This window comes from Rhineura floridana, chromosome 3 (genome assembly GCF_030035675.1).
Source record: "Rhineura floridana isolate rRhiFlo1 chromosome 3, rRhiFlo1.hap2, whole genome shotgun sequence".
In the NCBI taxonomy this organism is placed as follows: Eukaryota; Metazoa; Chordata; class Lepidosauria; order Squamata; family Rhineuridae; genus Rhineura; species Rhineura floridana.
This window is the reverse complement of record NC_084482.1, coordinates 111,101,007-111,128,949: the sequence shown is the minus strand read 5'-3', so window position 1 is coordinate 111,128,949 and position 27,943 is coordinate 111,101,007. Positions and strand designations below refer to the sequence as shown.

General features: G+C 44.3%; 1 protein-coding gene and 1 long non-coding RNA gene across 2 annotated transcripts in view; one reads left to right on the top strand and one right to left on the bottom strand.

Annotated features, from left to right (window-relative positions):
* The window catches only part of PDGFRB (platelet derived growth factor receptor beta), a 152,824-nt gene that overhangs the window by 114,318 nt on the left and 10,563 nt on the right, over window positions 1-27,943 (top strand). The window contains exons 18-22 of the mRNA XM_061617357.1: window positions 7,532-7,654; window positions 19,007-19,118; window positions 20,197-20,296; window positions 20,406-20,511; window positions 21,336-21,577. Coding sequence (XP_061473341.1) covers window positions 7,532-7,654; window positions 19,007-19,118; window positions 20,197-20,296; window positions 20,406-20,511; window positions 21,336-21,577 — 683 coding nt within the window. The remainder of the gene's footprint in view (window positions 1-7,531; window positions 7,655-19,006; window positions 19,119-20,196; window positions 20,297-20,405; window positions 20,512-21,335; window positions 21,578-27,943) is intronic.
* Window positions 17,489-27,900, bottom strand: LOC133380312 (uncharacterized). The gene is made up of 3 exons (XR_009761421.1): window positions 27,846-27,900; window positions 21,321-21,474; window positions 17,489-17,704 (listed from the first exon to the last, which is right to left on the bottom strand). It is a non-coding gene; the product is annotated as an uncharacterized LOC133380312 (long non-coding RNA).

Sequence of the window (27,943 nt, the reverse complement as noted above, 5' to 3'; positions counted from 1 at the left end):
TCACATCCATACATAGAAATCGGGAATACCATGGTCTGAATGATCCTGACTTTGGTGTTCAGTGATACATCTTTGCATTTGAGGACATTTTCTAGTTTTCTCACAGCTGCCCTCCCCAGTCCTAGTCTTCTTCTGATTTCTTGACTATAGTCTCCATTTTGGTTAATGACTGTGCCGAGGTATTGATAACCCTTGACAAGTTCAATGTCCTCATTGTCAGCTGTAAAGTTACACAAACCTTCTGTTGTCATTACCTTAGTCTTCTTGACGTTCAGCTGTAGTCCTGCTTTTGTGCTTTCCTCTTCAACTTTCATCAGCATTCGTTTCAAATCATTACTGGTTTCTGCTAAGAGTATGGTATCGTCTGCATATCTTAAATTATTTATGTTTCTCCCTCCAATTTTCACACCTCCTTCATCTTGGTCCAATCCCGCTTTCCGCATGATATGTTCTGCGTACAGATTAAACAAATAGGGTGATAAAATACAACCCTGTCTCACACCCTTTCCGATGGGGAACCAATCGGTTTCTCCATATTCTGTCCTTACAGTAGCCTCTTGTCCACAGTGTAGGTTGCGCATCAGGACAATCAGATGCTGTGGCATCCCCATTTCTTTTAAAGCATTCCATAGTTTTTCATGATCTACACAGTCAAAGGCTTTGCTGTAATCTATAAAGCACAGGGTGATTTTCTTCTGAAATTCCTTGGTCCGTTCCATTGTCCAACGTATGTTTGCGATATGATCTCTGGTGCCTCTTCCCTTTCTTGGATGTCTGGCATTTCTCGCTCCATATATGATGATTTGTTTCTTCCAAGAATTTTAAGAGCAGCTTTCACCTCACATTCTAAAATTTCTGGTTCTTCATCATATGGTTCCTCCGTGAATAAATCTGTCATCCTTGCATCTCTTTTGTAGAGTTCTTCAGTGTATTGCTTCCATCTTCCTTTTATTTCATCTCGGTCAGTCAGTGTGTTCCCCTGTTGATTATTCAACATCCCTCCTCTTGGTTTAAATTTCCCTTTCATTTCTCTAATCTTTTGGAACAGGGCTCTTGTTCTTCCCTTTTTGTTGTCCTCTTCTATTTCTATACAATAACTATTGTAATACTTTTATTTGTCCCTATGTACTAGTCGTTGTATAGTTGCATTTAGGGTTCTGACTGTGTTTCTGTCTCCTTTTGCTTTTGCTTTCCTTCTCTCTTTAACCATTTAAAGAGTTTCTTCAGTCATCAATCCAGGTCATTCCCTCTTTTTAACTAGAGGTATTGTCTTTTTGCTTTCTTCCCTGATAATGTCCCTGACTTCAGTCCATAGTTCTTCTGGTTCTCTGTCAACTAAGTTTAAAGCCTCATACCTGTTCCTTATTTGATCTCTATATGCTTCTGGGATGTTATTTAAATTGTATTTTGGCGTTATGATTGCTTTGTTGTTCTTCTTTAGCTTTACTCTGATTTTCGAACGACCAGTTCATGATCTGTACCGCAGGCTGCTCCTGGTCTTGTTTTTGCAGAAAGTATGGAACTTCTCCATCTTCTGTTTCCAATTATATAATCAATTTGATTCTTATATTGACCATCTGGTGATGTCCACGTGTACAGTTGTCTTTTTGGTTGCTCAAAAAATGTGTTGGCAAGAAACAAATCATTGGCTTCACAGAATTCAATAAGTCTTTCTCCTGCTTCATTTCTGTCACCTAAGCCCCATTTCCCCACAATTCCTAGTTCTTCTCTGTTCTCTACTTTTGCATTCCAGTCCCCCATGATTATCATCATATCTTGTTTTGGTGTGTGATCAATTTCCTCCTGTACTTCTGCGTAACATCTCTCCAATTCTTCTTCCGCATTTGCCATTGGAGTGTAGACTTGGATGATGGTTATGTTAATAGGTTTCCCGTTTAATCTCATTGATATCACTCGCTCAGACATTGCGTTGTAGCTCCTAATTGCTTTTGCTACATCACTTCTCACTATTAAAGCAACCCCGTTTCTTCTTGATTTCTCATTTCCTGCATAAAATATTTTGTAGTTGCCTGATTGAACATGTCCCATTCCAGTCCATTTTAATTCACTCACGCCAAGTATTGTAATGTTGATATGCTCCATTTCTTGCTTGACAATTTCTAACTTTCCCTGGTTCATGCTTCTCACATTCCATGTTCCTATTGTGTGCATTGTACAACTCCGGACTCTCCTTTCGCATCTGTGCACATCAGCCTCTCAGTTTCCTTTCGGCTTTGACCCAGCTGCATCATTAGTCACAGTGCTACTCGTACTTGTCCTTTGTTCTTCCCCAGTAGCTCATTGAGTGCCTTCTGACCTGGGGGTCTCATCTTCCAGCACTATCTCATGTTGCATTTTGGATACTCTGTTCATAGGGTTTTCGTGGTAAGAGGTATTCAGGGGTGGTTTACCATTGCCTTCGTCTGAGTTTGGATGCGTCTTAGTCTGGTGTCTCAGCTTTGACCATTCCACATTGGGTGCCCCTGCTAGGAGTCTAGCCTCTTGGTCTAGACTCCTGACGGCATTGCTCTCAGCTTCTTCAGCACTCTCAAACCCCCTCACCACGTTAAGGTGTGCATCCTAGAGGGGGCTAAAAAATTAGAAAATGTAAAACTATTTAGTTATTATGCAAATTATAATCTGTTATACCTTCTCTGTCCAGGGCTCAACCTGGAAAGTGGTAGATTCATTAAAGATAGGATGGATTATACATAGACGCTGTCTGTACTTTGGAATTAAGACCCTCTAACTTCCTTGAATTTGCTGACTTCAAGGGGCATGCAAGTCACACAGCTCCAGGCTATATCTGCCAGTGACTTGTTTGATATTGAGACCAGGGAGGGTCTCATACAAAGGATATACATGCCTTGTAGAAGGGCTTCAGAAGTGCCCTTCCAAAATTGCAAGAACAGCCAATCCATCATAGATTGACAGGGAATGCTTTAGCTGGAGGGAAACCTGATGGCATTTAAACCTACATTTATTTGAGTGTTCTTTTGCTCCAACGCAGAAGGGGTTGTATTCTGTACTATTCCTTTAAACTTTTTTCCTAAAAACTATTTTTATCCTTTAGAAAACATTTAATCTTAATTCAAAACTTTGAGGTCTCCCTTAATAATCTACCCCATGTCTAAGCCAAGTTCTACACTACTTGGAGGTGTTCTCAGGAGACACGAGGGAGGTTTGAAGTTGTGTGATGGAAGGCAGCTTGGGGTAAAAAATAAATTCTTTCACCTGGTGGCAGTGAGAGTTTTAACAGGGAGGGTGAGGAAGCAGTGGGGGATATTCTGACTTGGCTGGAATGTCCTTCCCCCCCCCCAGCACAGGACCCAGGGAAGCTTCAGTGCTGTGATACCATCATTTAAAAACAGCAAAATCAGCGCTAAAATAGGATAACTCCCTTAAACAATAGAGTAGATCTGAGCAAACAGGTTTTTGAAAGTTGTTTAAAGCATCCAATTTATGGAGTTACCTGAATCTCTTTTGGGAGGATATTCTAGAAGGTAGATGCTACATCTCAAAAGGCGCATTCTGTGAGGTTTCCAAATGACAAACCTCTTGCCATGGTATAACTAGCAGAGCCTCCTATGAAGACTGTAAAGTTTGATTTGGCTTATAGTGATGTGCTATAGGAGAGGTGATGTGCTAGGTATCCTGGTTTAGGGCTTTATAAGTCAGTAATATTTTTTCTCTGCTTAAGTGAGTTTTCTCTTCTCTACTCAAGGCAGACAAGAGTTTAGTAATGCAACAATCAGTCCCTCATTTAAGAAGTTTCAGGTCTTTTCATTGCTAACTGGCTGCCCATTAGCTACTGGGCCAAGTTCAAGGTTCTAGTTTTGGTGTACAAAGCCCTATGCAGCTTGGGACTAGAATACCTTAAAGATCGTCTTACCCCTTATATACCCAGTTGATCACTGCGCTCTGCAGATGAGGGCCTCTGCAGATATCATCTTATCAGGAGGTCCGTTCCACAAAATATAGGAAGCAAACCTTTAATAATGTGGCACCAACACATTGGAATTCCCTCCCCTTAAATATTAGACAGGCACCAACTCTGTTAACTTTTCGGCACCTATTGAAGACCTTCCTCTTTCAACAAGCCTTTTAGGTAGACAGCTTATCCCAGCCTGCATTTGTGATGCTTTTTAGTTGCTTTTTTAAAAAGTTTTAAAATATGTTTTAAAATGCTTTTAGTGTTTTGTTTGCCACCTTGGGCTCCTTCTAGGAGGAAGGACAGGATATAAATTTAATAAATAAGTATTGGGAAGCTGGATAATCTCTTAATCTTCATCATGAACTATTCAGATATTATTAAAAATGCAGCTGCCAGTACTACTCCTGAAAGCAGCCTTTCTCTAAGCTGAGGGAGTACCTTTCCCAGTTCTGTTGTAGAAAGCATTATTCATGTAAAGTTGTGCTGAAATATAAATATTCTGAGTCAAAGTGACTCAAGGTCTGTGCCAAGAAAACCTGGAATTTGTGGCTGGTACAAATTTTGCAAGTTAAGAAATCTGCATACATTTTACATTGTTTATTTTGGTTCTAGTACTTTTTGCAGGGGGGGGGGAAGCTTTGTAGCCACTGCAGTCCCACCTCCTGGCCACTGCAAATACTGCTCTAGGCTGTAATGCAATAGACACTTACCTGGGAGTAAGTCCCATTGAACCCAATAGAGTTTACTTCTGAGTAGACATGTATTGGATTGCAGCTTTAGTTCCTTACTGGCTTCTGCAATTTCCACATACTTCCTCTAATTCTTAAAGGACTCAACTTGCTTTAAAAACAAATGAAGGAAAGGAAAAATTAGGTCCTTGTGATGGTTATTTTCCTAACCAATTTGGATGTATGCCCTTGCGCTGAATAGTCATGAGCTACACATAGCTGGGTCTATGTAGGACAGCATTTATTGGACCAACCTTAGACAATGTAAGTAAGTTTTAAAGCTGAATTGCAAAGTAATGTTTATTGCCACAAATTAATACAACTGCCATTTCACTGAGATGACTTTAGACTGCAAATCACCCTGCGCCATTTCAGTGATGCCATATTTTTCTTGATCATTGCTGAGATCCTTTTCATAAAAGGCATTTTTGATAATAGCTATGGGGAAAAGGAAGCATGGTAAAAGTAGTAAAAACTCGTGCAGACCAAGTTACCACTAAGAGTTACCATACACAAGTCCTGTGGTTATTTCCCAGAAAGCATTCCCACAAGGCACAGTTGTTTTGAAACTAATGTTTAGTTTCGAATGGAGGCACCAAAGAGAAAAAAAATCAAAAGAGGAAACAAGTTCTCCAGGAATGCCAAGGTCAGTCATATACAACACAAATGCCACAGGTGGTTAACAGTATCACAGGTAAACATACTGAAGTAGTTCTAGCATAAAGTTGAATATCTCTTGTTGGGAAATGGATATATGTAAGAGAAGACAGAAATAGAAATGGCAAGATAATGTTGTGCAAGAAAGATGTGATCCCTTGTGAGAAGTTCTGTCCAACGGTGAACTTCAAAAAGCACAAAGGCTTGAGATAAACACAGTGTTAGATTCTCAGGCTGTGTACAATTCTTTGGAACCATAGCATGGAATACGGAGAAACAAACAACAGAGAGAAAAATGTCTCTGACTGATTAAACAATAATGTAAACCAAAAAAGCCGAGGGTAACAAACTCAGATAAATATAATCAAACTATGTATACAAAATGGAGTTCTATACATTGACATAAAAAGCAAGATACCACAAGTCCAAAAAATATTAATTAGACAAACTCTGTAATACAACTGAGGCAAATACATTCATAAAGTAACCATATCACATGAACATAACATATGAAAAGCCTAATGAAAACCTAGCCAGAGGGAAATTTCTTTGTTCCACATACAATCATAAATTTCTTCAAACAGATTTTTTTGAAAAAGACTGAAATGTCATATAAGACATTTATATATCCTACTGGGAGGAAGGGTGGGATATATATATTTATTGGTGTTAATCATCATCATCTTGTTGTTGTTGTTGTGGTGGTACAGATCTCTGAATGACTGCAGTTGTCAAACACATTTCAGCAGATGCACCTTCTTCAGTGCCTATTATGTTTTGCAGCATTCTTTTACATGGGTTCCTCCAAATTATATTCTCTTTTCACATACACTTGTCTAAAATCAAAAGCCAATGTCTCCAATTGGCACAGGCTTCCAAAAATTAGCACCTGTCTACATAGAATGTTAGGGTATTATCCAAGTGTTAGTAATGGATAGTTCCTGCTTCCTAATTGCAAGTGCTTGCCTATGGCCCAAGAACAGATGGGGAATAAATTTGGTTCAGTTCACATTTTAAGGTGAATCTACCTAACCTGCACTTCCTGTAACAATATGCAAACCAAAATACAGCCATTATTCAGAATTCACACTTCTCTGAATTTTGCAATTCAGTTCTCTAGCCATGTAATGTATATAAAATTGCATATACTAAGGTAAAGTGTGCATAAAAATGCATACATTCATGAAAATAACATACAAAAATGTATTAAGGAAAATTGCATTAAAATGTATATATTGGAAGAATTCACACAAAAATGCTGGTGAATTCTCATCAGGACTTTTTATTTTTTTAAAAAAATACAGACATGTAAAAATGTAGAAAACTGAATTTAAGATTGGAAAAATGAGTAAGAGCAAAACCAAAATTGACAGATTTCCCTATCCCTAGTCCCAAGCAATTCAAAGGAATGGAGGAATGATTAACCCATTACTTTAGTCAATGCCACTAACACAAGGGACATTACAAAAAAGAAAATGATCTTGAATAACTGGCCTTACACTCTTTCTCCCCATATACTTTGTAAAGAACTGCATTACACGGGGATGGATACAGATTTGTATTTTCGCATAATTTTAAAACAGCTCTAAACCTGCATTAAGCAATACTGCAGTACTCATTTTAGAACATAAATTATCCTGCAGTAGGACTGATTGTATTCCTGGGGGCTTGTGTCAGCTTTTGCAGGGTTTAGCTTGAAGCACTACAATACTCTGCAAAACAAAAGACTGCAGCATGACAGCAGGGGGTGGGCACACACGAATGTATGAAGTGTAGGCAATAGCAGCCCTGTAATAGCGCCAGAGCCAGTCCAAGACATTTTGCTGCCTGAAGCGAAGGACAAGATTCATCCTCCCCCATTTCATGTACAAAAGCCAACTTCAGCTATCCGTTGAACCTTAACTTCAACACTGGTGATGGAACAGTGTCCTCTACTGCACAAAGGACAGCAGCCTAGGTTAAGGGGTGCAGGGCAGGCCACATGGCACACAAAATTCAGTATCTGCCACCTGAGATCTGCCTAATGGTAGAGATGACCCTGAACAATGCCTCCAAGTCTCTGGAAAGCTATTGTCTCAACAAATATTGTTTCACACAGGTTTCTCGTGTTGCTGTTTGGTCTAATGTAGCTTTCTGCAGAAAGCTGCAGATTTTTCAGAAACAATAACTTATGCACAGAATGTATACACAATGTCTTTTTCCTATAATGCAGTGTGTACACCGAGACCTGGCTGCAAGGAATGTGTTGATCTGTGAGGGGAAACTGGTGAAGATCTGTGACTTTGGTCTAGCTAGAGACATAATGCGGGATTCAAATTACATCTCCAAAGGAAATGTGAGTTGTTTAATTATATGGACTTCGAGTGTCCCTTTTCTCACATAGGAAGAGATAACAGTGTTAGAAATGGTTAAAGTTCTATACTCAGAATTTGAGAGCTAGCTTCCACCCCCAACTTTTATATTCATCAATTCCCACACATATGGAATGTAAACCCTAAATCATACCATTTTGAATCTTCAAACATACTAGGAGATGCTTTGTGTGCCTGGGACTTAATGAGGTTAATTAAACTCCTTCAGTGACACATGCTCAAAGTACTGTGCATGCTTAGAATAATACATTATAACAGCATCTTCATTGCTTCTATTGGCTTTTAATCAGACCTAGGCCAGGTAAGTTGGTCAACAAAGAGCATAGAAACTCTGTTTCTCTTTCCAGCACTGTTGTTGGTTCCATCTGATATTACTTTCATCTTTTCATGGGTTCTGTGCAATCCCATGTATGGGGATATGCCTGTACAGATCACAAGCTAGACCTAGAAAGTTCCAGAAGATTAGGAGTGCTGTCCCCCCATGTTTCATTGTATTTCATGCACAGGGTGAGATGGTGTAGCCAGTGCCATACTAGAGAGCTCTGTGGGTGTTAATTAGCTTTTATTTTGACATCAGGTCCAGGAAATGGAGTCTTAGACCCTTCAGAGGCCCACTGTGAATTGTTTGCAAGGCACTTTGAGGGTAAAGTTGCTCGCCTCTGTAGCAGTCTTGATACCCCATCCACATCTTCTGTAGTCCCCAGTGAGGTGTCCAGTACAACATCTGCTGCAATTTCTTGGGAACGGTTTCAGTTGATGTGGCCTGATGACATAGACAAGGTGCTTGCGATGATGCAGCCAGCAATGTGTCCTCTCAACTCTTGCCCTTCTTGGCTTTTTAAAGCTTACCGAGGGGGGTTGACTGAGTGAATCCAGGGTGTGGTCAATGAATCATTGCAGGAGGGAGTGGTTCCAGCCACCCTGAAAGAGGCAGTGATCAGATCACTCCTGAAAAAGCCCACCCTGGACCCACTGGTCTGCGACAATTATCGATCGGTTGCAAATACCCTCTTCATAGGGAAGGTGATTGAGAGGGTTGTGGTGCAGCAATTGCAAGTACTCTTGGATGAAACAGATTATCTTGACCCATTCCATTCTGGGTTCAGGCCTGGTTATGGGATTGAATCGGCCTTGGTCACCCTGATGGATGACCTTTATTGGGAGAAGGACAGGGGGAGTGTGACCCTGTTACTCTTGCTTGATCCCTCAGCGGCTTTTGATACCATTGACCATGGTATCCTTCTGGGCCAACTTGGTGAGATGAGCATGGGAGGCACTGTTTTACAGTGGTTCTGATCCTATCTCCAGGGTCATTTTCAGAGAAAGGCATTGAGTGATTGTCTTTCAGTCCCCTGGCAGTTGTGCTGTGGGATGCCGCAGGGTAGCATCTTGTCCCCCATGCTGTTTAATATCTATATGAAACCCATGGGAGCGGTCATCACAAAATTTGGGGTGAGGTGTAAGCAGTACGCTGATGATACCCAGCTCTATTTCTCTGTAACATCTGAATTGGGAGAAGCCGTGCAAGCCATGTACCGGTGCCTGGACTTGGTGGTGGGCTGGATGAGGGCCAGTGAAATTAGTCTGAATCCTAGCAAGACGGAGGCACTGTGGGTTGGTGGTTCCCAAGTTCAGATAATTGGTCAGTTGCCTGCTTTGGATAGGATCATACTCCCTCTGAAAGAGCAGGTCCGTAGTCTGGGGGTGCTCCTGGATCCATCTTTGTCACTAGAGGCCCAGGTGACCTCAGTGGCTAGGAGTGCCTTTTACCAGCTTCGGCTGGTAAGACAGCTGCAGCAATTTCTGGACTGGGATTGCCTGACCACTGTTGTCCATGCACTGGTAACCTCCAGGCTGGATTACTGTAATGCACTGTGTGTGGGGCTGCCCTTGAGGTTGGTCTGGAAGCTGCAGCTGGTACAAAATGCGAGGGTGAGACTGATCACTGGGGCAGAGTATCGCCAACATGTCATCTCGCTGCTGAAAGAATTGCACTGGCTGCTCATTTGCTACTGGGCCAAGTTCAAAGTTCTAGCTTTAGTGTACAAAGGCCTATGCAGCTTGGGACCAGGATACCTGAAAGATCATCTTATCCCTTATATACCCAGTCAATCACTGTACTTTGCAGGTGAGGGCCTCCTGCAGATACTATCGTATGAGGAGGTCCATTCTGCACCACACAGGAAACGGACCTTTAGTGTGGCAGCACTACCCTGTGGAACTCCCTACCCTTAAATATTAGACAGGCACCATCTCTGTTATCTTTTTGGCGCCTATTGAAGTCCTTCCTTTTTCAACAAGGCTTTTAAGTTGAGACCTTATCCCAGTCTGCATCTGTGTTGGAATTGCTTTTTAATATGTTTTTAACCTTTTTTTAAAGATGTCTTCAAAGCTTTTAAAAAATGTTTTTAAATATGTTTTAATGTATTTTAAAGTCTGTTTTTATGACGTTTTAAAGTGTTCTTAGTGCTTTTGTTTGCAACCCTGGGCTCCTGCTCAGAAGAGTGGGATATCAGTCAGTCAATCAATCAATCAATCAATCAATCAATCAATCAATCAATCAATCAGTCAATCAGTCAATCAATCAATCAATTAATATTTTCTTTAGTAGCTTTCCTTCTTTTGAAGATACTCCAAAGTCATCTTTTTCCTTTTTTGCCTCCAGGCCTACTAAGGTCCATTGAAAGAAATACAGTGGTTGCAGTAACAGGATTAAACTTCCAGGAGTCTTGTCTTGCTTATCTGGGCAAGGGCCATATGGCAGAAAACTCCAAACTGTTGGAGATTTACAAAAAAAGGTTTATGACCTTTTGAACACAGTATCTCCAGGCTATTTTGTAGGAAAAGGGTTCTTCAGGTTATATAGCCCAGCCAAACTTCCTGTGCTTGAAACAGGTACTTTGCCTTCTTTGTGTTTCTCTGTCTCCTTCTCTTCATCTCATTCAGCTCCTCCAAATTTCTTCTTAAAACCTCCCCTGAGAACTTACTTCTGTTTTCCCAATGATCAGGCTTAAGCTTCCTCAGGACTGACCCAGTCATTAGCCATGACTGCATCCTCTAGTTGAAAGTCCGCAGCTTCCAACTTTTCAACGTTGATGGCAACTTAAGCTCCAATTTCAATGGAATCTCTAGAACTTCACTTGATCTACTGGGCAGCCCCATAGCCCTCCATTATCAGAGCACGCTGTTATTCTATCATTGCTGCCATCCATGCATTTCATGTATATGTTGAGCCTCCTAAGTGTATAAAGCAAAAGCAACCAGAGCTTCCCACCTTTCTACAACTTCCAATCATTCAAATATTTCAGGAAGCCCTGGACCCTCCTAGGATATTTTTTACACACCAACAACTCTGACTTCATGGGAAAGAAATAGGTGATACTGAGATCATGGCAGTCATTGGTGATAAGGAACCTGGTCTCATGAACTTGCCTACATTACACAGGAAACCCAGCTAATCACAGTTCCTTCTGGACTCTAATTTTTCATCCATGGTTTCACACTCGTCATTAAATCCCAGTTTCTTGGCACATTCCCTTGGAATGCAGTTGGCTTTATTTGGCTTGTGAATGACATATATTCCATCTCTAAAACTGCACACCAGACATTATCTTTCTGGTTCTAAATACAAGTCTGTGGGTGCACTCTCCCCAGGTTTGGGTTCCTCAGCTCCTTTCCCCTGACATCTCCATTTGAAACTGCTCTGCCTTCCATCTCCACCTCTATACTATTGTAGCTCAACCCTACATTGGCTGGCATGCCATTCTAACCTCTATTGGCTCTGGACCTCTGATCTTCCTTACAACTTAAGGCACACATCCATTTTCTCAGCCTGCTCCACAAGCTAGAGGGAGCCCCAGCTGACGAAGCGTCAAGGCCCCAGCTGACAAAGCGTCAAGGCGAGTTAAGCAGCAGAGTGAAAAGAGGGTTAAAGAAAGGTCAGGCTGTTCTAGGTGGGAAAACAACAAACACAAAAGACTTGCCTGGAAGGCGCAGCCCCTTGCTGAGATTAAAAGCAGCCAAAAGCTTAAACAGCCCCGCCCCTCGCTCAGGAAGGAAGCCTGAGAGAATACTAAAGAGTTAAGCCCCAGCTGATAGCCATCAGCCTCAAGTAACACATCATTGGCTGGCAGCAGTAGCTGGGAGGAACCAGCCACACATATAAAGTCAGAGCACCCTAGCGAGGGAGCCTGCTCCACGAGCTAGAGGGAGCCCCAGCTGATGAAGCGTCAAGGCCCCAGCTGACAAAGCGTCAAGGCGAGTTAAGCAGCAGAGCGAGTTCGGCAGCAGGGCGAGGAGGCCTGGGCCCCTCACTCTGCCCGTCTGTTCCCTGACCTCAACTAAACCGCAGTCTCCAACCCATTGACATAATAAACCTTAAACAAAACTATGCAGGTAAGAAGCCAGCAGGGGTGTGGGGGCTTTCCAGTGTTTTGCACCGCCTGCAGCATGTACGACTATCTGCCTGTTGGACAGAAGTCGTGGGTATGCTCTCGGTGCAATGAGCTCCTGGCTCTCCGGGAATGACTTCATTTCCTTGAGGCCAAGGTGGCGGACCTGGAAAAGCTGAGAGAGGCAGAGAGGTGTGTGGAGGAGGCCTTCAGGGACGTTATAGCTGTGTCCCACTCCAACGATGATAGCTCTCCTGCTATCATGGACAATGATGGTCTCGGGGAAGGAGAGCATCCAGCTGAGGAAGAGGGAAATGATCCCTTAGAAGGGACCCATTCCTTGGGGGATGAGCAGCTATCCTCTCGTGCCGAGGATATATCTCCAGGGGGTGGAGGGATCCTTGTAGTGGGTGATTCGATCATTAGGAACATAGACAGTGGGGTGTGTGATGGGCGTGTAGACCGCAAGGTGTTTTGCCTGCCTGGTGCGAAGGTTGCGGATATCGCCCGTCGTTTAGATAGTTTGGTAGACAGTGCTGGGAAGGAGTCAGTGGTCGTGGTGCACGTTGGCACCAACGACATGGGGAAATGCAGCCGTGAGGTCCTGGAAGCAAAATTTAGGTTGCTAGGTAGGATGCTGAAAGCCAGGACCTCCAAGGTGGCTTTCTCTGAAATGCTACCGGTTCCACGCGCAGGACCAGCCAGACAGGCCCAGCTTCGCAGTCTCAATGCGTGGATGAGACGATGGTGTCGGGTGGAAGGGTTTGGATTTGTTAGGCACTGGGGAACATTTTGGGACAAGCCGGGCCTGTACAAAAGGGACGGGCTCCACTTGAACCAGAATGGAACCAGACTGCTGGCACTTAAAATTAAAAAGGTGGCAGAGCAGCTTTTCAACTGACTGAGGGGGGAAACCCAACAGGAGCTGAGAAAGGTCCGGTTCGGAATAAACCTCCCCCCTGGGATAAAAACCAAAGAAATGATGAAATTTTAAAAGGGGTAGGCCTAGAAGTAGGCATTGTGAGAGCAGGGGCACAGGATATCAATTCAGAAGGGCAAAATTACCACAGGCCAAACCACAAGTGCCAAAGACACTTGAAGAGAGACACTGCTTACAAGTGCCTGTACGCTAATGCTAGGAGCCTGCGAACCAAGATGGGAGAACTGGAGTGCTTGGTCTTAGAGAAGAGCATTGATATAGTGAGCATAACGGAGACCTGGTGGAATGGAGAAAACCAGTGGGATATGGTTATCCCTGGATATAAACTATATCGGAAGGACAGGGAAGGACGTATTGGTGGCGGAGTCGCTCTATACGTGAAAGAAGGCATTGAATCCAGCAAGCTCGAAACCCCAAAAGAGGCAGACTCCTCCACAGAATCGTTGTGGGTGGTGATACCATGCCCCAGGAGGGACTTAATACTGGGAACGATCTATCATCCCCCTGATCAAAATGCTCAGGGAGACCTTGAGATGAGATATGAAATTGAGGAAGCATCCAAACTAGGAAATGTGGTAGTAATGGGTGACTTCAACTACCCGGACATAGACTGGCTGAATATGTGTTCCAGTCATGACAAAGAAGCAAAGTTTCTAGATATTCTAAATGACTATTCCCTAGACCAGTTGGTCATGGAACCGACCAGAGGGACGGCAACCCTGGACTTAATCGTCAGTGGGGACTGGGACCTGGTGCGAGATGTAAGTGTTGTTGAACCGATTGGGAGCAGTGACCACAGTGCTATTAAATTAAACATACATGTAACTGGCCAATTGCCAAGAAAATCCAACACGGTCACATTTGACTTCAAAAGAGGAAACTTCACAGAAATGAGGGGATTGGTAAAAAGAAAGCTGAAAAACAAAGTCCAGAGGGTCACATCACTCAAAAATGCTTGGAAGTTGTTTAAAAACACTATATCAGAAGCTCAACTGGAGTGCATACCGCAGATCAGAAAAGGTACCGCCAGGGCCAAGAAGATGCCAGCATGGTTAACGAGCAAAGTCAAGGAAGCTCTTAGAGGCAAAAAGTCTTCCTTCAAAAAATGGAAGTCTTGTCCGAATGAAGAAAATAAAAAAGAACACAAACTCTGGCAAAAGAAATGCAAGAAGACAATAAGGGATGCTAAAAAAGAATTTGAGGAGCACATCGCTAAGAACATAAAAACCAACAACAAAAAATTCTATAAATACATTCAAAGCAGGAGACCATCTAGGGAGACGATTGGACCCTTGGATGATAAGGGAGTCAAAGGTGTACTAAAGAACGATAAGGAGATTGCAGAGAAGCTAAATGAATTCTTTGCATCTGTCTTCACAGTGGAAGATATAGGGCAGATCCCTGAACCTGAACCAACATTTGCAGGAAGGGATTCTGAGGAACTGAGACAAATAGTGGTAACGAGAGAGGAAGTTCTAAGCTTAATGGACAATATAAAAACTGACAAATCACCAGGCCCGGATGGCATCCACCCGAGAGTTCTCAAAGAACTCAAATGTGAAATTGCTGATCTGCTAACTAAAATATGTAACTTGTCCCTCAGGTCCTCCTCCGTGCCTGAGGACTGGAAAGTGGCAAATGTAACGCCAATCTTCAAAAAGGGATCCAGAGGGGATCCCGGAAATTACAGGCCAGTTAGCTTAACTTCTGTCCCTGGAAAACTGGTAGAAAGTATTATTAAAGCTAGATTAACTAAGCACATAGAAGAACAAGCCTTGCTGAAGCAGAGCCAGCATGGCTTCTGCAAGGGAAAGTCCTGTCTCAGTAACCTATTAGAATTCTTTGAGAGTGTCAACAAGCATATAGATAGAGGTGATCCAGTGGACATAGTGTACTTAGACTTTCAAAAAGCGTTTGACAAGGTACCTCACCAAAGACTTCTGAGGAAGCTTAGCAGTCATGGAATAAGAGGAGAGGTCCTCTTGTGGATAAGGAATTGGTTAAGAAGCAGAAAGCAGAGAGTAGGAATAAACGGACAGTTCTCCCAATGGAGGGCTGTAGAAAGTGGAGTCCCTCAAGGATCGGTATTGGGACCTGTACTTTTCAACTTGTTCATTAATGACCTAGAATTAGGAGTGAGCAGTGAAGTGGCCAAGTTTGCTGATGACACTAAATTGTTCAGGGTTGTTAAAACAAAAAGGGATTGCGAAGAGCTCCAAAAAGACCTCTCCAAACTGAGTGAATAGGCAGAAAAATGGCAAATGCAATTCAATATAAACAAGTGTAAAATTATGCATATTGGAGCAAAAAATCTTAATTTCACATATACGCTCATGGGGTCTGAACTGGCGGTGACCGACCAGGAGAGAGACCTCGGGGTTGTAGTGGACAGCACGATGAAAATGTCGACCCAGTGTGCGGCAGCTGTGAAAAAGGCAAATTCCATGCTAGCGATAATTAGGAAAGGTATTGAAAATAAAACAGCCGATATCATAATGCCGTTGTATAAATCTATGGTGCGGCCGCATTTGGAATACTGTGTACAGTTCTGGTCGCCTCATCTCAAGAAGGATATTATAGAGTTGGAAAAGGTTCAGAAGAGGGCAACTAGAATGATCAAGGGGATGGAGCGACTTCCTTACGAGGAAAGGTTGCAGCATTTGGGGCTTTTTAGTTTAGAGAAAAGGCGGGTCAGAGGAGACATGATAGAAGTGTATAAAATTATGCATGGCATTGAGAAAGTGGATAGAGAAAAGTTCTTCTCCCTCTCTCATAATACTAGAACTCGTGGACATTCCAAGAAGCTGAATGTTGGAAGATTCAGGACAGACAAAAGGAAGTACTTCTTTACTCAGCGCACAGTTAAACTATGGAATTTGCTCCCACAAGACGCAGTAATGGCCACCAGCTTGGATGGCTTTAAAAGAAGATTAGACAAATTCATGGAGGACAGGGCTATCAATGGCTACTAGCCATGATGGCTGTGCTCTGCCACCCTAGTCAGAGGCAGCATGCTTCTGAAAACCAGTTGCCGGAAGCCTCAGGAGGGAAGAGTGTTCTTGCACTCGGGTCCTGCTTGCGGGCTTCCCCCAGGCACCTGGCTGGCCACTGTGAGAACAGGATGCTGGACTAGATGGGCCACTGGCCTGATCCAGCAGGCTCTTCTTATGTTCTTATGTTCTTATGTTCTTGATTCTGCACTAGAACCCTTATTGACCTGTATTCAAGAGTGGATGACTTCATAATAGCTTATGCATTTCCTCTGTTCCTTTAATTTCATGAGTCATCTGAAATATACTAGACAACAAGACTCTTTGCATCCGAATTAGTCAATGCTGGCCTCGCCAATTTACATTTCCCAAACTACTGGACCCCACCAAGGGCAAAGTATGCCCTCTTCCGAGCAGAGCAATCCAATCTCATAATCAAGTCCTGCATAAAAATCTCCACTTGCTGTACCACCTCCTCCCACCTTACTGAGAAACAAGGTTAAATAAATCCTTGTCAACACAAGGAAACCTTCCAATTTAAAGTCAGGTGGGTCACGTGGTTGGTCACTATGAGAACAGGATGCTGGACTAGATGGGCCACTGGCCTGATCCAGCAGGCTCTTCTTATGTTCTTAAATGGAAGTGTTTCTCTGTGTAGGTGTCCTCTAGGGGCAGTGTCCTGGGCTCTTTGCCTATAGCTCTTGATTTGGAGATTTGGCTTCTCTCAAAGTTCAGGGGTTTTGTTAAGTTACACTTGGCAACCATCTTAGCATACCATGTACTGTCAGAATCTCCTTGTTTTCCCAAGCTGTGTTGGAGGGTTTCCTCACAAGTTTGGCTAATGTGATTTCTTGTTCAGCATTTCTTGCTAGCAGAATTCCCCAATGGGATTTAACTCTTTAATAGGGATAGCCAATGGGATTTGGCTTCTTTAATAGGCAGACCTTTTCAGCCCTGATGACTCAGTATCTTCACTGCTGTACTTATAAGGTGGTTACTCTGACAGCCCTGATCACAAGGTATATCAGTGAATTGACAACACTCCACTCAATTCCCTCCACTTATATTCCCCCATGCACCTGGTTGGCCACTGTGAGAACAGGATGCTGGACTAGATGGGCCACTGGCCTGATCCAGCAGGCTCTTCTTATGTTCTTATGTTCTATGCCTATCTCTGAAGTTCTTCATAGACAGTGGTCCATCTTAAACCCAAGATGATCTCCAGTTTCACATGGCACAACAGATTGTTTTCTATCTCTGGAGTCTCCAGGCAAGAAGGATGTTTGTTCTGGATTTGAGAAGAGCCTTGGAATTTGTTCTGGAAAGGACTAAATCCTTCCGCTCGTCCCTTATATGTATACATGTGTGTGTCAGAGTCTGTGGCTTGTTAGCGCTCAGCTAGAGGCAATCCTGCTTTTGCCCAATGAATTTTTAAGCATATAGTCAAGACCATCTTTTATGGATGCAACACTCCCCCCCCAATAATAAATAGTGCCCTGTTCAGCTATTTGCATACTCTGCAAAGTCTATGGTTGTATCTGCAAAATAGCAATGTAATCACTGCAGTATTTCCATTAAGCATTATACCCTTGACCTGCAACCACAGAGAGCTGTTCACAATAGTCTCTTCACTTGATTGCCTCCTACTCACATCTCATAGCCAGTGAATCCTCCTACAGGACTGCTCAGAACCTACAAAGAAGAATAAAATTTAGTTATTTACCAGTTGTTCTGTGGGTATTCCTGCTCTCTAACTCCAAAGCAGACAACTTGCCCAAGGACCATTACCCCACTTTACAGAAGCTCTTGTTAGACCATGCTCTCTGGGACAGTCAATGCATGGAAGTGAGCAGGGAGGCTTCAGAATGCATGGAAGGTTATGGTAGATGGGGCAGGAGAAGAGTGTTCCTTCATAGCTTTCTAGAAGGTCCAGCCTGCAGTCTGTGTAGGCACATCCCTTTATGTGGTATTACACCAAATGCCCACTAAGGCAACTATTGCAGTTACAGATAAGCAACTCTGCTTTTCTCTCCTTTATATGGCAGTCTTTGAGAAATTTAGTACTGCTGTCATCAGATATCATCTTGACCAAATAAAAATACCCTTATACACGAGACTCAAAGCACTCTCTGCAGCTACCCTCAGAAGTCACTTATTTTATTTTGTCTTTAACTAACTGTGTGGATGCACAGGCTGAGGTTTTCAGAGGCATAAATCATCTAACCAAGTTCCCACTGTGAGTCATTTTGCTCATCTCTGAATGTTCCTTACCAGATCGCTCTTCCAGAGGAACAGGGAAATGAAACCTTGGCCCTTCGCAATCCTTCCTGGAGGTTATTTTAGATGCTGGTTGCGCAAATGAGCCCACTTAGAGCTCAAGGAATGGTGATAGGAAAGCAGCACACAAGCTGCTAGTGAGAAAACCAGAACCAGACTGGTTTCATGTGTCACAAATAAGCATTGGCTGGGGACCAGGAAGACAAACACAGGAAATGAGGGTAGCAAGAGTGATATATTGGTCCCTCTTTCCAGGGCCTCCTGTCCATACTGAAAGTACTTCTGAATATTTAGCTGAGATTACTGGAAACTCATTAACTCCCTTCATGCATTACAGATGTGAAGAGGACTCAACATGTTGAAAAGGGTTCCATGTGCTGCTGCCCCTGGCCCTGATGTTGCACTGCTATCCCTCCCCTATCCCTCCCCCCCCCATGTTCACATGCACTGAGCATGGATGTCTGAGCAGGGGAAGTCTATGAACATAGACCTCTATGTGTGTAATTCTCAGGGAGGCTTATGTGTGCTTAGAGGTCTAAGTGCATATATCCCCCCTGGAAAATTCCCTGGAGTACCTGATAGCTCCTTCCCATGCTGCAGACTATGTTCCATTAAAAGTCACAAGGAAGGCCCTCATTGTTAGCAAAAAGATGAAGATTCATTGCAGATTACTTGAGAAAGGCTTGAAAGCATTTCTGCTGTGTCTTTTCTTTGTAGACTTTCTTGCCATTGAAATGGATGGCACCTGAGAGCATCTTCAACAACCTCTACACGACCTTGAGTGATGTGTGGTCATTTGGAATCCTTCTTTGGGAAATATTCACTCTGGGTAAGCAGCATTAGCCAGTGTCACCCAGGCTCCTTTTGATCCATCCTACTTCTTGGATTTCCTATGTGTTAAATGAAAACAATGCTTTCTGACCCTCCTTAATCTACACAAAGAAAGGGGCCCCTTGTTTCATACCAACTTGGTATATCTTCACCCTAGCCCTGAGTCCTTCATCTTTTAAACTGAGAATTAAACTGCACATGATATTGATCATGTAGTTTTTTAATTTTTTAATTGTGTATGTGTGTGTGCCATTCCAGATTGGGGCCAGAGTACGGGCTTAGTGGGGCTATAGCCCTTTGTGCATGCAATTTGCATTTTGAAAAAGTTCCTATTGAAATGAATCAAATATTTTTTTCAAATGCAAATTGCAGGCACAGGGTCCTCAATATGAGACTATGTGCATGCTAGTCCTTAAAAAGCAGTGAGGGCATTTTGTCTGGGTGCAGTTTGAAACTAATCTGCACCCCGCTGTGCACATCTTTATTGTTTGACTGGAATACACCCAGTCCCTCTGCTGATGTCAGACATTCTAGGACCACTCACAGCAAAGCGCTTCCATTGGACACACCCCAGAGTCATAACAGGTTGATTGACCAAACAGTTTTGAAGTTAGTGTGAAGCTGGCTTGAAGAGAAAACACATCCAATCTCAAAAAACCCAGATTATGAGTAAAAGGGGGCGGAGTTTGACTGATGCCATGTGTCCTTGGATTCACAACACAGAGGTGGAGATGCACTGAAACCAGCGTAACTACAAGTGTGTCTGTAGCCTGAATCAGGACAACAGTGGAGGCACGCACGCATGCACACACACACACACACACACACAAAGGGTCCTGATGCAGACTGGAATCCCTATACAATTTGTGAACAAAATAGCTTGACTTGAAAGGCAAGGCTATGTGATAAACATCATATGTAGTTTGGCCCTCAGAGGGGGATCATAGCCATTTGCCAGTGCCACTACGGTGATGACAAAGAGATGGAATGGAGAATAGGGTGGTGCTAGCTTTGGCATGTAGTAGAAGGAAGTTTTCCCACTAACCTTTTTGTTTGATCTCTTTTGTTACCCCTAGGTGGGACTCCATATCCTGAACTTCCTATGAATGAGCAATTTTACAATGCCATCAAACGTGGCTATCGGATGTCCAAGCCTGCACATGCATCTAATGAAATGTGAGTGGTAACAGCATATATTTGCCTTTCTTATACTAAAAAAAAACACCCTTCCTTCCTCCCAGTACAGCAGTTCCAAAGCCATCTTTTTTCTTTTATGGCGCTCCAGCTATGAAATCATGCAGAAATGCTGGGAGGAGAAATTTGAGACCCGACCTTCTTTCTCTCAGCTGGTGGTACTCATGGGGAACCTGCTGGAAGACAGCTATAAGGAGGTAGGATTTGGTTGGGCTGAGAAGATAAAAGTGAAAGAAGGACTGTATAAGAGAATAGTGCCTTTTCACAACCAGATATAGTGCATGACTGTTGACTTGTGTAATAAATTGGGAGTAAATCTGATTAAGTCCAGATTTACGGTATGTTGGAAGATTACTTAGGGAAAATGGTGGGGAATGTGGGTTGTCCAGCACTGTAGTACTTTCTGATGTGATTCTGGCTTCTTCGTTACCTCTTTTAATTCCAGATCTGGATTTAGCATTTTTCACAGGTTTATGTTTTTAAAAGGGGGTAGATTTGCTGTGAAGTGCACTACATCCTGGAAATGCTGTTTGAATCGCCTCAAACCAGATGGTTGCCACTTTACATAAGCAGCTCATCACAAGATTTAACACCCATATTGTATATCTCCTTGGAAAAAGCCATGACATAATCATAGCTTGTCAACAGGGATTTATTTTCCTGCTTTGTTGGGTTAAACTGGACAAAGACAAATTGTTGGACACTAGGAAGTGTTCCAATGTTTCTTATGCAAACTGGTAGACTGAATACCTGTGCAATGCACAGCCTCCCTGTGCACTGAAGTTCACATTGGAAACTCTCCTTGAGGTGCCCCTGCAATCTAAGGAAAAGCAAGTGGTGACAGGAAACAATATTGTTGTAGTGGTATATTTAGAACCAATAAAAAATCATCATCATATTTTCTTGTGTAAGAATCTTATTCTTGTGTAACATGAAGGATCATGCCATTTGCAGGAATATTACATGTGGTCTTTATGTACTCACAAGTCATTTCTGTCCTCTTTACCTTGCATGAGAGCAGAAGTACCAACAGGTTAATGAAGAATTCTTGAAAAGCGATCACCCTGCTGTTGTCCGCACAAGGCCCAGGAACTCAGGATTCAACAATTCCAGGTCCACTGCTGACTATAATGCCAGTTTAAGCTCTGTCCTCTACACAGCTGTGGAGCAGAATGGATTGGACAATGATTACATAATTCCTTTGCCTGACCCTAAACCGGAAGGATCCAATGACAGCGCTCAGCAGTCCAGCAGTCGGGCCAGGTTAGAATCTTAACCTTTCTCCCATTGTGATATGATTCACTCTCAAATGCTGAATGCTGTGGCGAGGTTGCTAAGTGTAGCACCAGGATGTGTGCATATTACATGTGTGCTGAGGGAACTGCACTGGCTACTGATCAGCTACCTGGCCATGTTCAAGATCTTGTTGTTAACATATAAAGCCCTAAACAACTTGAGACCAGGTTACCTGAAAGACCACTTGCTTCTGTATAGACCTGTCAGATCATTTGCATCATTCAGGGAAATTCTACTCCTATCACATCCTACAGAATGTCAAAAATTGACATTTCCCACTATAGCCCCTGCACTATGGAATGCCGTTTCTTCTGTTGTACATGAAGAAGCAACCATCAGTTGCTTGAGACATCTTGTAAAGACATATCTTTTTGCCCAGCCTTTTCCTGACCCCTAAGATTGGATCCTCTTTTTATAAGCTTTTACATTATTTTTATTTTTTAATGATATTGCTTACTATTTTATTTATTTATTTATTTAAAATATTTCTATCCCGCCCTTCTACTCTATAACAGGGCACTCAGGGTGGCTTACAAAAATAAAATCAAACATGTACATAATAAAATTGTAAACAATAAAATCACAAAAACATTAAAATGAATTAAAATACATAAAATACAATTAAAATACATAAAATACTATATATATACACACACACACACACACACATATACATATACATATATATAGGGAGTGGTACTAAAGGGGACTACAAGGGCAAAATTTAATGTAGAGGGCATAAAATCATAAAATCAGTGTCAGGCTCTACCTTCAGTCCCTCCCAAAGGCTCTCCGGAACAAGATTGTTTTCAGAAGTCTCCGGAAAACCATCAGGGAGGGAGCAGAGCAGACTTCTTGGAGTAGGGTGTTCCAAAGCTTGGGGGCCACAGCTGAAAAAGCTCTCTCCCGTGTGCCTGTCAATCTGTCTTTCACTCCAGACACGCAGAGGAGACCAGAAGCAGATGATCTTAAATCCCGGGCAGGTACATATGAGCATAAGCGGTCCCTCAGGTACATTGGTCCAAGGCCATTTAGTGCTTTAAAGGTCAGAACCAGCACTTTGAATTGGGCCTGGAAGCAAATTGGGAGCCAGTGGAGTCAATAAAGCACAGGGGTGATATGCTCCCTGCGCCGTCCTCCAGTTAACATTCTGACTGCTGCATTTTGAACCAACTGTAATTTGCGAACCATTTTCAAAGGCAGCCCCACATAGAGTGCGTTACAGTAATCAAGCCTCAGTGTCACCAAAGCAAGTGTCACTGTGGCCAAGTCAACTGCCTTCAGGAACAGACGCAGCTGGTAGACCAGTTTCAGTTGTCCAAAAGCACTCCTGGCAACCGCAGCTACCTGATATTCAAGCAGCAGGGCAGGATCCAGGAGGACTCCCATACTGCGGACCTGCTCCTTCAAGGGGAGTGCAACGCCATCCAGAACAGGTTGCAACCCCGTCCCTAGTGCAGTTGATCCCTTGACCAACAGTACTTCCATTTTGTCTGGATTAAGTTTCAGTTTGTTAGCCCACATCCAGCCCTTCACAGCCTCCAGGCACCGGTTTAGGATAAGCACTCCCTCCCTGCAATCAGGTGGTAGGGAGAGATAGAGCTGAGTGTCAGCAGGAGATTGATGACATTGTACTCCAAATCTCGTGATGACCTCTCCCAGCGGTTTCATATAAATGTTAAAGAGCATGGGAGACAGAATGGAACCTTGCGGTACCCCACAGGCCAACAGCCAGGGGGTCGAGCAGTAGTCTCCCAGCACCATTTTCTGGGTCCTGTCTGTCAGGTAGGACCAGAGCCACAGTAAAACAGTGCCTCCCAATCCCATCCCAGCTAGACGGCCCAGAAGGATACCATGGTCAATCGTATCGGAGACCGCTGAGAGCTCCAGCAGCACAAACAGGGATGCACTCCCCCTGTCTGATGCACGGCATAGGTCATCAAGCAGGGCGACCAAGGCAGTCTCTGTCCCATGACCAGGCCTGAAGCCTGATTGAAAAGGGTCTAGATAATCCGATTCATCCAGGAAAACTTGGAGCTGAGCAGCCGCTACCTTTTCAATCACCTTGCCCAGAAAGGGGAGATTAGAGACTGGGCGGAAGTTGTTAATATCCACAGGGTCTAATGAAGGCTTTTTTAACAAAGGACTTATCACAGCCTCCTTCAACAATGTTGGCACAGAACCTTCCCTTAGGGAGGTGTTAATTAAATATGCCAACCGGTCAGCCACTCCCCCTCTGGCAGATTTGATTAACCAGGATGGGGAAGGGTCAAGAGAACAAGTAGTGGCCCTCGATTCTCCCAGAATCTTGTCATCATCCTCAGGCTTTACAAGCTGAAAAGTATCCATAGAAAAATGACCAGAGGAAACTTTTGGACATCTGGCACAACTGTAGTTAATGAGGAGTCCAAGTCAGTCCGAATGCAAGCAATTTTATCTGCAAAGTGCCTCGCAAACATGTCACAGCGAACGACTGAGGGCTCAGTCTAACGTAGGGCCCAAAAGACCCCGGACCACCCAGAAAAGCATCACCGGACGACACTGAAGAGATGCAATGGTGGCAGAGAAGTGCACTTTCTTCGCTGCCGTCACCGCCACATGATAGGCTCGAAAATGAGCTCTAGTCTGTGTTCGATCGGAAGCAGACTGAGTTTTTCTCCATCGTCGCTCTAGCCATCGTCCCTGCCGTTTCATCAGGCCCAAGGTTTGAGTAAACCAAGGTGTATTATGGGCCTTCCCTGGTAAGAAAGGGCGCTTTGGAGCAATAGTGTCCACTGCCTGGGTCACCTCCTTATTCCAGAGATTGACTAGGGCTTCAGCAGTATCGCCAGCCATGCTGGGAATATCCCCCTGAGCATTCAGGAAACCATCTGGATCCATGAGTCTCCAGGGGTGGACCATCTTAATCAGCCCTTTACCCCTGCGAAGGTTACTGGGGGCACAAAGTCTAAACCTTGTCAGGTGGTGATCTGTCCATGACAACGGAATCACTAAGAACCCCTCCACCCTCAGATCACCTTATCATAGAATCATACAATAGTAGAGTTGGAAGGGGCCTATAAGGCCATCAAGTCCAATCCCCTACGCAATGCCCCGAACAGAACACAAGATCAAGTGTGTGTCCTGCCACATGCATTGGTACAGATGATATTAGAGACAGTCCCATGGTTGTCATTGCAGCCATGAAGTCCAGAGCTGATCCTGCGAGTCTAACCTCAGCATGTATGTTTATTAATTATTATTTATTTATTTATTTATTTATTTAATTTGTATCCCACCCTTCCTCCCAGCAGGAGCCCAGGGCGGCAAACAAAGCACTAAAACACTTTAAAACATCATAAAAACAAATCTTAAAATACATTAAAACAAAACAGCATTAAAAACATTTTAAAAAAACAACCTTAAAAAGGGTTAAAAACATTATTAAAAAACATATTAAACAATTCTGACACAGATGCAGACTGGGATAGGTCTCAACTTAAAAGGCTTGTTGAAAGAGGAAAGTCTTCAAAAGGCGCCGAAAAGATAGCACAGATGGCGCTTGCCTAATATTCAAAGGGAGGGAATTCCACAGGGTAGATGCCGCCACACAAAAGGTCCGTTTCCTATATTGTGCAGAATGAACCTCCTGATAAGATGGTATCTGCAGGAGGCCCTCACCTGCAGAGCACAGTGATCGACTGGGTATATAAGGGGTAAGACGGTCTTGCAGGTATCCTGGTCCCAAGCTAGAACCTTGAACTTGGCCTGGTAGCATATGGGCAGCCAGTGCAATTCTTTCAGCAGCAGGGTGACATGTTGGCGATACCCTGCTCCAGTGAGCAGTCTCACCACTGCATTTTGCACCAGCTGCAGCTTCCGGACCAACCTCAAGGGCAGCCCCACATAGAGGTCATTACAGTAATCCAGCCTAGAGGTTACCAGTGCGTGGACAACAGTGGTCAGACTATCCCGGTCCAGAAACGGCCGCAGCTGTCTCACCAGCTGAAGCTGGTAAAAGGCACTCCTAGCCACAGAGGTCACCTGGGCCTCTAGTGACAAAGATGGATCCAGGAGCACCCCCAGACTACGGACCTGCTCTTTCAGAGGGAGTATGACCCCATCCAAAGCAGGCAACTGACCAATTATCCAAACTTGGGAACCACCAACCCACAGCGCCTCCATCTTGCTAGGATTCAGACTCAGTTTATTGGCCCTCATCCAGCCCACCACCGAGTCCAGGCAGCAGTCCAGGGCTTGCACAGCCTCTCCCAATTCAGATGTTACAGAGAAATAAAGCTGGGTATCATCAGCATACTGCTTACACCTCACCCCAAAGCTCCTGATGACTGCTCCCAAGGGCTTCATATAGATGTTAAACAGCATGGGGGACAAGATGGTACCCCATGGCACCCCACAGCACAGCTGCCAGGAGGCCGAAAGACAGTCACCCAATGCTATTCTCTGAGAGCGACCTTGCAGATAGGATCGGAACCACTGTAAAACAGTGCCTCCAATACCCTTCTCACCAAGTCAGCCCAGAAGGATACCATGGTCAATGGTATCAAAAGCCGCTGAGAGATCAAGTAAGAACAACAGGGTCACACTCCCCCTGTCCTTCTCCTGATAAAGGTCATCCATCAGGGCGACCAAGGCCAATTCAGTCCCATAACCAGGCCTGAACCCAGACTGGGATGGGTCAAGACAATCTGTTTCATCCAAGAGTACCTGCAGTTGCTGCGCCACAACCCTCTCAATCACCTTCCCTAAGAAGGGGGTATTTGCAATCGGTCGGTAATTGTCACAAACCAATGGGTCCAGGGTGGGCTTTTTCAGGAGCAGTCGAATCACCGCCTCCTTGAAGGTGGCTGGAAACACTCCCTCTCGCAATGATGCGTTGACCACACCCTGGATCCACTCGGTCAGACCTCCTCGGCAAGCTTTAATAAGCCAAGAAGGGCAAGGGTCGAGAGGACATGTAGCTGGTCGCATCATCTCAAGCCTGTAATCACTGCCTGTAATCACTGAAATTGGGGTGGCATCACCCATGTTCCTCCATACTAAGACTGCTCCTAAACACCTAATATGGACCCAACACAAGCCCACCAACAACGGCTGCCAGAGCGAATTATCCCAGCAGGCCTCTGCGAGGATTGGGAACGGTCACACCCATTCAAACACAGGGCCCATCTGTCTCACACCCAGGGAGGGCCAGCCTTCTGCCAGTTACAGACTCTCACTCTGAAGGCATCTGGTGACTTTCTCCTATCATTCTGTTCACTGCACAGGCTCCCACACTGTGCAGGAACTACACATGCACCACACGCCCTCCCCACCACCAATCTCCTCTAGACTGGTTTAACAGAAAACAGATTAAAAAAACAAGAAGAAGAAAAAGTAATAGTAGGGGGTAGTTCCCTCACCCTCGGGACTCCCTAAGGGGCTCCCAAAGGGCTGCTGGGCTTTTATGCCTCCTGGCCCAGCCAGCAGCTGTTGCAAGGGGCTGCAAGATTAACTGCAGCTTCTCTCTGAAGCAAGGGCCAGGCAGGGGGTCCCAGTCCTTGCGGCACTTACCAGGGACTTCAGCTGTCTGGACAGACAGCAGCCCAAAGGAGCTAGTAGCAAGCACCCAGGTGCCACTCACTCCCAGGGCAGGTCTTCCTCAGTCCCCTCCTGCTGCAGCTGTTGAAGTCACCCAGGACCATCAGCTTGGGGAACCTCAACACCAATGCCGAGGCCAGCTGCATCAGTTCAGGGAGGGAGACTGCTGGGCAGTGGGGTGGACGGTACACCAACAGAATCTCCACTCTGTCACCCTGACCCAATGCCAGGCACACACACTCAAAGCTGGAGGTGTTAGGGACAAGGTACCTGACAGGGGAGATAGATTCCCTGCAGACAATTGCGACCCCACCTCGCTGTCCCGTGGATCTAGGCTGCTGTAGTGCCACAAACCTGGTGGGCAGAGCTGGGAGAGACCTACTCCGCCTTGGTCATTTAGCCAGGTTTCGGTAATACTAGCAAGGTCAGCGCATTCATCCAGGATTAAATCCTGAATTAAAGTGGTTTTATTAGTCACTGTCCTTGCATTCATCAGCGGGACAGTAAGATCCAGGGAGTTCCCAGCATAACTACCAGTGTCCCAAGGGTTGGAAGGGGGACCAGAAGGGATGCAAGCACGAATATGTCTTGTATTCCTTTCCCTGTAACGGCTAGTCTGCCTCCCACCGCTATTACGTCCCCTGCCCAGTATTACCTCAATGGCAGGCCCCTGACCACTCCTACCCTGGCACATGTTAAAAGAAGCCTGACACGGGGGGGGGGGAAGCTAGAGGTGGCTCTTATGAAGGGGAG